Here is a 12,172-nt window from a genome sequence, read left to right as displayed (position 1 = left end):
CGTGGTAAGGGTCTACAGGAAGTTTCAAAAGTCTGTCTTCTGGGGCTGGGATGAAGCTCAATGGCAAAGCGTCTGCCTTGCATTCACGAAGCCCTAGGTTCAACCCCCAGTTGCCAAAAAGACAAATAATAATAATAATAGTAATAAGAAGAAGAAGATTAAAAAAACAAAAAGTCTGTCTTCTGATCCTTCTCCCAGCTCTTCAAATCCTGTTGCTGTGTTCCTACATAGTTACCCACACACAAACACGTGACCATAACCCCTTATTCTTCCTCCATAATTCTCTGTTAGGTTAAGTTCCTTCAGTACTTGTCTTCCATCTCTTTTCATGTCTGGTTTCTTTTCCTTGCTGGCACTTGGGTTCCCACCTCTAATTCCAAAACCACAGCTCAACTTTCTGTCCAGCAGGTGTCTCCACTGGAAAATAAACAGCAACAGATGGTGTCCTCTCTTCTACAGGGTGAACTCTGTCCCACAACAGAGGTTGCCCCTCTGATTTGGGACAGAAAGGTGTGCTCACCTGCATGAGGGTCTTCAGAATAATCTACTTACTTCCAGTTCGGGTAGATAAACACTATATAGAGCATTGGTTTTCTGATCTTGGACAAAGTATTTAATTTCTCTGAACCTCACTTCCTGGTGTGTGGCATGGAGGGAAACAGGTTCCTAGGGGGATACTGTGAGAAGAGAATGAGATGCAAACACTAGAGGAGCCCAGAGCTGAGGAGGCACACTCTAGCCAGATCCCTACCCGCCTCAGGGTATGGATGAAACAAACTGCTAGGACTCACATCGGAAGTTGAACCCAGCCCCCTGAATCTGACTTTCTGAGGTTCTGCCTTGGGTCTGTAATGAGGATCAAATAATGTAATGCATGTAGGGCTGGTTGTGGCTCAGTGGTAGAGTGCTCTCCTAGCATGTGGGAGGCACTGGGTTTCATACTCAGCACCACACAGAAATGAATAAATGAAATGAAGGTATTGTATCCATCTATAAGTAAAACTTTTTTTTTTTTTTTTAAATAAGGCATGTAAAGTACCTGGCACAATGCCTGCCTGCATGCCAAATAACTGATAACAGCTAATGTCACCACTGAGAGTTCAGTATATGCCAGGCATGTGCTTAGGCACTTAGAAGTATAAACTCATTAATCCTTTATAGACCCCTTATGGGGTGAGTAAATTCTTAGACCCCTCTTATTCTGTGACTCTATCCCATCACAGTTTAATTTCTTCTTATGAATTAAAAATTCAAAAACTGCCCCAAATTCTGCCATGTCTACCTGGAAAAATAAGAGGAAGCACTGGCTTCTCCACTCAAGGAAAGAATCGGCCTCAGCCATATTCCTTCCCCCAGAGTTCTAGGGAAAACACACGGAAAACTAATATTTCCATCAGGGTTTATTTGTCAGAGATGACCACCAGCAACTCAGTGACCTCTTTGGCACAATGGAGCCCTCAGGAGGACCTTTAATCCCCTCCCCTGGATTATACTTACCCCAGAAATATAGGTTTGGATAATAATTTAATTACAGAATATTCCCCAGAACAAGCTAAGGTTTACATGGGGGGACTGGGAAATTCAAAGAATTAAGTGGGAAAAAGCTTAGGATCCAAAAGAAAGTAGAGGGATTTAAAGATATTGGGGGGCATGGTAGCATCATTAAGAATCTGAATCTCCTCAGAGTGGAAGTTGTAGGAGTCTGTCCTAGGAAATGTGCCGTCCTGCAGAAGAAATAGAAAAGAGAGAATAATAAACCAACTTGACCCCATCTTTTGTTTTTGTAGCCATCCCATGTCGAGCCCTTATTGTAATGATATTAAAAATTCTAGGTCAACAACGCTAATATAAAAGAACTATCTTCAGCTCCTTCCCGTGGATATTCCATTTGGGTAGAGGAGGAGGTTGTGGGCTCTCCTCTTTCCCCTTTCCTCTTGCCTGCTCCTAATCCCAAACAAGGCAGCTTAAATCATGCCATGAACCTAACACCAACCTTCTCTAATCCTCACCCACCACCAGGGGGCAAACAGACCAACAAATTACCTTCTGGATAATTGGATCCAGGAAGGGGAATGTAGCCTAGGAGAGAAAGACACTTGATTACACCAGTTTTTGTGAATGAAAGTATCTAGCATTATTCACAACATACGGGTAAGAGTGAGAATCAACCAAAAGCAGAAAGTGAGCAGAGGCTGGGAGCGGGAGTAAGGAGGGAAGTTCAAGGGGGTCACTCACTAGAGGAGCCAGACTTCCGCCAGCTGATCAAACCAAGAGAGAAGATGATGAGGCCCAGGCCCAGAGTCACTGCAGACACAGAAACCTTCACAATCTGTATAGGGGACAGCCCAGGTGCTGCAAAAAAAATAGAAACCAATCTCTGTTACTTACTCTCAGAGCAACATAATCTATTACAAACTCCATCCAGAAGGTTCGCAGGTCAGGTCCTTTTTCCAAGCGCCATGGGTCTGGCTCCCACCACCCACTCTCAAGGAGATGACTTTCCTCAAACCTGCCATCCTGCTGACCTCTACTCCTAGAGCAACCCTGGAGAAGCTATGCCCCCAGAGTTGGCACACTTGATTCTACTTCCTCTCTAATACAGTGGGGCCTCTCAAGTCCTTCTCTATGGCTCCTTCAGTCCCAGGGCACCTTACTGGCAGCAGCAGTGAAGGAGCCACAGAGAAGGCCCTGAGAGGCCCCGCTGTATTAGAGAGGATCATCAAATTCACAAGGGGCTATTTTCCCCTTCTCTGGATTCCAGCAGGCTAATAGGTCCTTGTTGAAGGAGATACAGTATGTGAATTTCTTTGGAGTCTGGTCATAATCCAAGAGACATTCCTGACCTGACAACAGAATAGTTGAAATCTCACTAGTCGCCTAGGATAGTGAATTCCAGTGCTTGGTTCTGACCATGTGGTTCCAAATCCACATCTTCTTTCTAGGGCAATCATGCTCCCCAGCCACCCTCGGTACAAGATATGGCAATATCAACCACACCATGATAGCAACAGTGATAATAACTAACTCCTTTTTAAAATATTTTTTAGTTGTAGACAAACACAATACCTTCATTTATTTATTTTTATGTGGTGCTGAGAATCCAACCCAGTGCCTCACACATGCTAGGCAAGTGCTCTACCACTGAGCCACATCCCAGCCCCAAATAATAACTAACTCTTTACACTCCTGTATCCCATTGCCCCATCTCTGGTCATAAACCCTCCATAAGTTCCTCCAAACTTGCTTCCCATTTCCAGCATCTCCCTTGGTTCCATACACCATGGGTCTCTCCACACCACACACCCTTTGCCCGAATACTCATGTCCCTTTTTCAACCACCAACTTCCAATATCTCTCTTCTTTAACTCTGATTCCCCGTCTGCCATACACTTACTCCAGTCCTGAAGGATTGGCCCAATAGTCCCAAAGTGCTCCACCACACAGGTATAGGTGTCCCCATAAGAGGGTGTTAAGGCTAAATGGGAAACAGTCTGGTACGTCCAGTCTCCATTGGGCTGGGCAGTCTTCTGAGCACTGTTGTTAGGGTTGATAAACTGCCCATTCTTCATCCACATGATGGTCACCTCAGCCGGATAGAAGCCCCACACGTAGCAGGCCAGCATCACAGGCTCCCTTGTGTTAAAAGGAGTGGTTTGGGCTACTTGCACAGTTGGTGGTCCTGCATAGGAGGAAAAACATGATCACAAAGGTGGCATTCTGGCTTTTTCTCCAACCTGGTTTCTTTCCCATTTCGACTCTTCATAGATTTTGCCAACCTACTTTCCATACTCTCCACCCCGTGCTGAGCCACCACTTGAAGAGGAGACATCAAATTTACACCTGCTTCACTGCTTTTTCCCTTGCATTCCTTCATTGCTTTCATTCATTGCACTAATCTTTTTTACTCCAAGATGATGTTTGATCACAATTGATAAATGCCAGGTCTGATCCAGAAGCTCTCTCAGAAGTCATTGTAGCTTCTTTCCTGCTCCAATCTTGAACACTTTGCCTGCTAAGGCTCATCCCTGCCCCCGCCCCAACTGTGCTTCCCCATAGCCCCTCTGCACCCCTCTCTCCTTACGTGTTCTGTTGGTCAGTGATTTCCAGAAGGGCTGGGTGTGTGTGGCACAATCCTGGAGTCCGTTATGCAAGCGCTGGAGCAGGTTATCATTTCGGTTGAGGTATTCTGAGATGTCTTGGGCCAAGAAATTCAGTGTTCCAAATTCACAAGGGGCTATTTTTCCTGCCTCTGGATTCCAGCAGGCTAATAGGTCCTTGTTGAAGGAGACACAATATGTGAATTCCTTTGGAGTCCGGTCATCATCCAAGAGACAGGTGCTTTCCACATGAGTCACAAAGCCACCTAGAGAAACCAGAGGAGGAAGGGTAGGACAATGTCTGTTGCTGGTATGAAATACTTAAAAATGTGTTCTCTGTCCCCTGTTCTTGGCACAGAGTTCCTAAATGCTTGTGTTTTCATGAGCAATGGTACAGGGAGTTAGAAGCATCTTTTGTTCCAATATTTGGTCTTTGTCATGGTTCCTGATGCAGAACTCCTTACCCCTTTAAATTTCCTAGCACTGTCTTTTGTTTGAATGAGGTGACTCTTGGGGGACTCCTGGATGAGGAAAGGACATTGGAAGGATCAAGCCCTGATTAGAAGCTTGGAACTTTTATCCCCATCTCCTCTCATTCAGGAATGGGAGAGGAGCTGGAGGCTGAGACAGTCATGCCTATGTGATGAGATTTCATAAACTCCTTACAACTATGAAGTTCTGAGCCCACATGCCAGGCAGATGGCACACCCCAACTCCACAGGGACTCTTTGGGATCCAAAATTGAATTGTAGCCAACAGGTATAGGATAATTGGTTGGTGTGAGGGGGAAAAACCTACCCATCTGGTCACAGAGCACATAGAGTATAAATACACAGAAGAAAAAAAAACTTGTCTTTTCCTGTATTCAGCTGGGAACCCAAGCCTCAGTTATACCCAGTTAGTCTGGCAGAGATTTCCCACTTTGGGAAGCCTCCACTGATCATGCTTACATGCTGGAGTCTCTGAAACCCCCAAACAAGGGGAATAGATGTAAGAGCAAAGAAGTTTTTAAATCTAATTTCCTCTTTATGTGAGACTAAGTACTGGGATAGGAGCAGCCCATGATTATTTGCATGATTAAACATGACAAGTTACCCCAAACAGAGATCTTCAGTAAGGCAAATGATTCAAAGGGAGAAAAGGGATGAAGAAAAAACTCTTGTTCTGTGCTGAAAATATTAACTGTTAACTGCATTCCTATTATGAAGCAATTGCTGTGTGCCAGGCACAGTGCTAGGAGCTGAGAGATGCAGACATTGTCCTGGCCAACTTTGCAGCAGGGGATATACGTTACACAATTCACTACACAACTTGATTACTATTAAAATTGCTGCAAAGACTCAGCTACTAGGGAGTCTACAGCAGGAGGATCACAAGTTCAATGCCAGCCTGGGCAACTTAGTGAGATCCTGTCTCAAAATAAAAAATTTAAAAAGCCAGGGGAAGTAGCTCAGTAGTAGAGCACTTGCCTTGCATGCACAAGGCAGCCCTGGTTTCAATTCCCGGTGCTGAGGGGGAAAATTGCAAAAGAACAGTACAAAGCGCTATAGGAATAACGTCGTAGAAAGACCAACTAGTCTAGGTTGTGCAAACCCAATAACAAAACTAAACAACCTTACACTAAAAGAGGAGCAGGGAATGGGAGGGTCCCAGGAAGGAAGATGCTTACCTGCTCCTGTGCAGCCCAGGCTGAGGCCCAGCAGCAGCCGCAGGAGTGGGGTCATGCTCTGGTGGACACAGGGGATTCAAGCCCCAGGACCAGCTCTTACAGGGCCTTGGATCCTTTCCTGCTCTGGAAGCCTCAGTCTGGGTAAATGATCTCCACACACTGCACGGAATAAGGTATTGCAGGTGTCCCTTGATCCTCACTAGATGAGTGATTTGATACTAAACCTGTTCCGACCAACTCATCTGAGTCCCCGTCCCAAACGGAGTTGTCAGATTAACTAGGTAGGCGGGGACAGATGTAGAGACAAATCACTGCATGCCACAGCCTAGCATCATCAGTTACCAGGTAAACCTCGTCTTGCCATAGGCTTAGACAATCTGTGTGAAACAAGACTGTAGGTGATTTCCCAAGGTCACTGGAGGGAATAATCCCAACATGCCAAGGATGTATGTGGCCTGGACTGTCCACAAGCTTAACTTTCTCTTCTCAATACCCTCCTAAAGGACTAGGACCAGATACCCTTTCTTCCCTTAAAAGAAGGTTACATAGGGAGATAACACACAAACCCATGATCTGTTCTGTCACCCCCATGGCACAGGCAGAGCTGCTGAGAAGGAAGAAGGCAGAGGGTGCAGAGTTGTCTGCTCTCAAAGCAAGACTGCAGAAGAAGGGGAGGAGTTCCACTGTTGAGTGGAAGAGGACTGGACAGTCCCTCCATAGGCCTCTTTGCTTCTTCCATTCCAGCCAGTCGAGCTTCATTTCCCCTCACCTATCATAGCTGCCTTCTGGAGCCAGGAAGCCCCATCCCCTTACACTTGGAGCCATCTCTGGGGTAGACCCCAGGGCAATTCCACTAACGCCCTTGGGCAAACAGCTGGCGATGGGCCTAAAGTTCACCTGTCTTCCCCCAAACGCTAAACTCCCTTGAGTGTTTCTCTCACAGTCCCTTTAGTCCCAAGGCAGGTCCATGTATTATAAATACCGCCAAAACAATGAGATGAAGTTTCCCAGCAATTCTTCTCCTGGAAAAGACAGATTTTATTTAGGTGCCAGAAATTGAACTCAGGGTCTCCCACGTGTTAGGCAAGCTCCCTTCCACTGAGCTACATCCCCAGGCCTGAAAAGACAGATTTTAAAAGGCAATTTACTCTTCTACCCTATTATAAACTACACAATTGATGAATTTTTCCATACTAAACTTAAAACCCTAAATTGACTTCCCTCTGCTCCCCAGTAGGCTCCAGGGTTACCTGTTCTCACCTTAGCTTCTGAAAGTTGTTGGATTTAATAGCAGACTAATCAAAAGAAGGTCAGGACGGAGTCCCTTAACACCACACTTACCTGCTTGCTCCCAAAGTCCCTGACCTCAAGAGAATCTGCTATTTATGGAGAAAATGGGAGAAAAAAGCATGTGCCAAAAATGAATTCAAAGAGTAATGTCAGGAACAAAAGACTAGTTTTGTGTAACTATGTAAGATTAACTGAGGGGCTGGGGTTGTGGCTCAGGGGTAAAGCACTTGCCTAGCATGTGTGAGGCACTGGGTTCAATTTTCAGCACCACATATAAATAAAAGAATAAAATAAAGGTCTATCAACATCTAAAAAAGATCTTTAAAAAGATTTTTAAAAAAAGATTAACTGAAGTTCTGCCGTATTTCCCAACTATGCCCATGCTTTAAGCCCACCTTGATTATAAACTCTGACTCCTGTAAGGAACCAGGTGTGTTAAAGTAGGCAGAACCCAGGTAGGGAATCCAGAATTTGTTGAGTTTCAACTTTGTAACAGATATTATTCTAGGTAGGTTTTTAAATGCTATTTCATTTAATCTTTTTTTTTTTTTTTTAATACGTAGGGAGAAAGATGCTCCAGATCAGTTTTTTTAGTTGTTGATGGACCTTTATTTTTATTTATTTATATGCAGTGCTGATAATTGAACCCAGTGCCTCCCACATGTTAGGCAAGTGCTTTACCACTGAGCCACGACCCCAGCCCTCATTTAATCTTAAAAAAATTGTTAACTATCTTCATTTTTTTAAAAAAATTATTATTATTACTTTTTATTTAACCCAGGGGCACTTAACCACATCCCCAGCCTCTTTTTTTTTTTTTTTTTTTTTTTTTAATTACAGGGTCAAGGATTTCACTAAGGTGCTTAGGGCTTGCTAAGTTGCTGAGGCTGGCCTCAAACTTGTAATCCTCCTACCTCAGTCTCCCAAGGAACTGGAATTACAGGCATGCCACACCACACCCAGTTCAACTGTCTTCATTTTATAGACTTGAAAACAGATCCAGAGAGTCACATCTAAGGGGTAGAGGGTTTAACTCCTTTTCTTCTACAACTCCCATATTCACAAACACACACACACACACACACACACACACACACACACACAGCGCCAAGCTTCATTTCCCCTTCAGCTACAATGAGCATGCTCATATTAGTTAGTAAGAGCTCTGCTGAGAAAAGGAGGAAGAGAAGGGCCACAGTGAACACACACCCAATCTATCCAAGGCTCATCTTTCCTGTGCAGAGTTCTTTCTGCTCTTAAAACCACTCTCTTCTACTTTCTGTTTTTTTGCTCTTGTTTGTTTGGTACTGGGGATTGAACCCAGGAGCACTCTACCTCTGAACTACATCCCCAGCCCCACCGCCTTTTTAAAATTTTTATTTATTTATTTATTTATTTTGACACAGGGTCTCACTGAATTGCCCAAGCTGTCCTTGAACCTGAAGCCCTTGCTTCAGTCTCTTAAGTAGCTGGGATTACAAGCATGAGCCACCACATTCAGCCCACTTTCTCTTATGACAGTTTCAAAATTATGCAAATCCTGCCCACACACACAAACTTCCTCCTCACATTCCTCCCCATCCTTTCCAAGTAGATAGTGAGCCTGACCTTGCAGGACCCAGGTCTTGGCACCCTTTTCAATGTCTACAAAGTCTAGCCCTGGCAAAGGACCACGTGCCGAGCGGTCCTATGCCATCCAGGGTGTGGCCCTTACCAGGGGCAGTGAGGCTGGGCAGGGTTCCCTCCTGTGGCTGGGTGTCTGCTCTGGCAGTCAAAGGAGATGTGAAACCTTTTATGAAGCAGCAGCAGGAAATGGTAGGAGGAGATTTCACTTCTCTATTCATGTGAACACTGAGGGAGATTTTTAGAATAAGGCAGGAGAAAAAACCCAGAGACCTGTGCTCAGCGAAGCAGTTTCTTCTTTCCTCTCCTCCCAACCACTATTTTTACAGATGTAGTTCTGTCTTCCCACTTCCAGCCAGCTCGAAAGGATATTTTAACTGTCCTGTCCATTGTTTTTTATTTGATCATTATTTATGCAGCACTAGGAAAGAGTGGAATTTCAAGCAGTTTCCCACACAATATTCTTCTTTTAAGGCCATTATGCAAGACCCACAGGATGAGTCCTCTGCTTTCCTGCTGCCTCCTTCCCTAGCCTGGTACCATATGCCTGCAGTGGATGAACCCTGGTGTTTATGTGTGAAGGGCAACAGGGAATGCCTGGATGGGAGATAGGGACTCTGCCCACACATCATCTTGCTTGAGGTCAGTTGGAGAGTGGGAACAAACATCGATAAAAAGAAGAGTTTGTGTTAAAGCTGGCAAGCAATAAAGCTGGTGGACTTAAAAGGGGGAAAAGAAGTTGTGGGCATGTTGGGCAGGGAGCCTGGAGGTGAGCCCCTGGGCTGGATCAATGTGGAGAGGAAGGCAGTTGGCACTGCAGTCCTGGCACAGCCCCCAAGCCTAGGAGTGCCCTGAGACACTGGAAGGGGTCTACAAGAAGCGTGGTGGGCTGAAACAGAAAGGAGCTACCACATTGTCACTGCGGTTGCACGTTAAAGGAAGTCACTTGTGCTTTTCCTGAGAGTATGGACATAACAATATTAAACCTCTTCTGGACACTTCCTAAAATCACTCTGTGTGAGTTCTCAGGTTCCTCATCTGGACAGATGATTTCAACTTTAGCTTCCATTTTATAAACAGAAAAAAAAATCATTCAACCAGTCAATCATTTGCAATCTAAAGCCAATAGCATGAGACCACAGGGTTTTGACTGCCAAAATTAGATAATTCTATTCCGGTAAGGAATTTTATGCAAAGTTAGCCGAAAAGCAGCAAACTGGAAGAAGGCATTTGAAATATTCATACCACCCAAGAATATTCATGGAATATACATACCCCCCAAATGCACAAGAAAAAGACAGAAAAAATGATTTTTAAATAGACAAAAGGTATGAATCAGCGATTCTCAGAGAAAGAACCCTATGGAAAGAAGACCAGCCTCACTAGTAGTGAGAGAGAGAAATTAAAACAATGAGAGACCACTCTACAACCACCATGTGGCCAACATTTGAAAGTCAAATATGTTAAGAGCTGGTGAAGACAAAGGGAAATGAGAATTATCTTTCTCTGATGGCGGGAATGTAAATCGTTTCTGAGCTGTGAATTAGAGAAATTACAAACTGGCTGAGCGAAAAAAGTAACATTAGGAAACAAGGCTGCATATGCTTGAGAGTAAAGTCTGGGTTGAGAGCTCTAAGTTTTGGGAGAGTTTAATAAAGATCAATTCAATTGGGGCTGGAGGATTCAGACAAGGTCATGAAGAGGTTGAAGGTGAGCAGGACCTCCAGTTGGTTAAGAACACGGGAACGAGCTGAGCAGAGTCAAGAAGGCATTGAGTGAGAGGAAAGAGCTCGGAGAAATGCTCTAAAGAAGACAGAGACAACACTGTCGGGAACACAGAAAACTCCATCCGAGAATGCGATCCCTGGGCTGGGGGTGTAACTCAGCAGTAAAGTGCTTGCCCCGCACAGGTGAGGCACCAGAATGGGATCCTGGCTGGGCATGGAGGGTAATACTTCTTTGTTAGAAGCAGTACATCAGATCAGAGAGGTTCTTGAATGCTTCTAGAGTATTTAAGTGACAATGTCATAGAATGCTTGATGAGAGAGCATCTAATCTAAGCCCTTATTTGACAAAGGAGGAATTTCAGACCCAGAGAAGGGAAGTGACTTGTCTAAGATCATACAACACAGAAAAAGCAATTTTAAGCCTAGACAGGCAGTAAATTGCTGGATATGTTGGAAAATAGAAATTAGGAAGAACGAGAAAATGACAAGGGTCTGATTTAGAAAGATAAAACGAGAATAAGAACATCTAAAGAAAGAATACAATACTGAAGGTAGATTCAAAGTATGTTTCAGAAAAGAAAAAACAAGTCAGTGATGCTATTAAGCTCTGTGAAATTCAGACAGTAATAATGCTATGGCTGTGCTCCTTTTCGATGGGCCAAACTTTATTCTCAGCATTCTACAAATATTGACTTATTTAAGATTCATAGCAACCTATAAGGTGGACACCATTGTTGCCATCATCCTTTTACAGAAAATGACACCAAGGCACAGAGGGGTTAAGTGACCTGTCCAAGGTCACACCTCTGAAAATTGAGTCTCTATTGAATTCCCAGTAGTCCAGTTTGGAGTTCACATTTCAACCAGTTCACAGGCTACTCTTAGAAATGAAATAGTTATGGGGACATTCTAACTCCTGGAAAGAATTGGATATTTTTCCCTAGATTAGACTCTGATACAATTCAAAGAATACAGACTCCCTTACCAAGACCAAAACAATGTCACTCTTCACCTTAATGCCATCCCATCCTCCAAAGCCACTTCCAGAAGGGAGGGAGAAATAAGGGAAGTAAAAAATAAAGCACATGCAAAGCAACTTCCCACCGCGATCATGTGCTGTTGTCTGCCAGGACTGCCCCCTCACAGTTCTCCTTGGACCGGTCACTTAGGCCAAAGAACAGATGGTTGGGAAGGACACGTGAATTCTTTGTCTTTCTAGGCCATTCCAAACAGAATGACCGAGTCAGAAGAACACTAGGGGTCTTCTCCTTCCCACCCTGAGCTCCTATTTTCCCAATTATAGTCTGGTTACAGGGGGTTATGTATTCCTCAAGGCAGCCTATACAAGAAAATCATTTTCACAAACGGAGCACAGAAAAGCATACATGGCTTTCTCAACCATTTTGTGAACAGATTATCAGAAAGTAGCTCTCATTCTTCACATATTTTGCACAAGCTGAGAGGAATAAAAGCTGTCATGTCATGCTAAGATCAGGGAAAAGGAGTGTTCAGCTAAGGAGCTGAGGAGCAAGCGGGGGTTCCCTGTTTCCCTCCCTAATGAGGGCAAGCTTTGTTCAGGTTAAGGCATGCCAAATTTGAAATGACAACCCACTTGAGTTGAGGTCTCCAGAAACAAACATCATGGGTTAAGAAAGAAGCTACACTGAACCGGGGGTGGGGTTCAGTGGCAGAGCAACTGCACAGCGTGCGAAAGGCCAGGGTTCCATCCTCAGCGCTACAAAAAAAGAAAAAGAAAGAAAGAAGCC

General features: G+C 44.3%; 1 protein-coding gene across 1 annotated transcript; it reads right to left on the bottom strand.

Annotated features, from left to right (window-relative positions):
* Positions 1-1,382: 1,382 nt before the first annotated feature.
* Positions 1,383-6,026, bottom strand: LOC306666046 (HLA class II histocompatibility antigen, DM beta chain). Its single transcript, XM_079147857.1, has 6 exons — positions 5,767-6,026; positions 4,082-4,363; positions 3,395-3,679; positions 2,236-2,352; positions 2,044-2,079; positions 1,383-1,724 (listed from the first exon to the last, which is right to left on the bottom strand). The coding sequence occupies exons 1-6, from the start codon at positions 5,819-5,821 to the stop codon at positions 1,708-1,710; spliced, it is 792 nt and encodes a 263-aa protein (XP_079003983.1). The 5' UTR covers positions 5,822-6,026; the 3' UTR covers positions 1,383-1,707.
* Between the last annotated feature and the right edge of the window lie 6,146 nt (positions 6,027-12,172).

This window comes from Sciurus vulgaris, assembly GCF_902686455.1.
Source record: "Sciurus vulgaris genome assembly, chromosome: 7".
In the NCBI taxonomy this organism is placed as follows: domain Eukaryota; kingdom Metazoa; phylum Chordata; class Mammalia; order Rodentia; family Sciuridae; genus Sciurus; species Sciurus vulgaris.
Note: the sequence above shows the minus strand (reverse complement) of the source record. Positions and strands in the feature narration are given on the sequence as shown.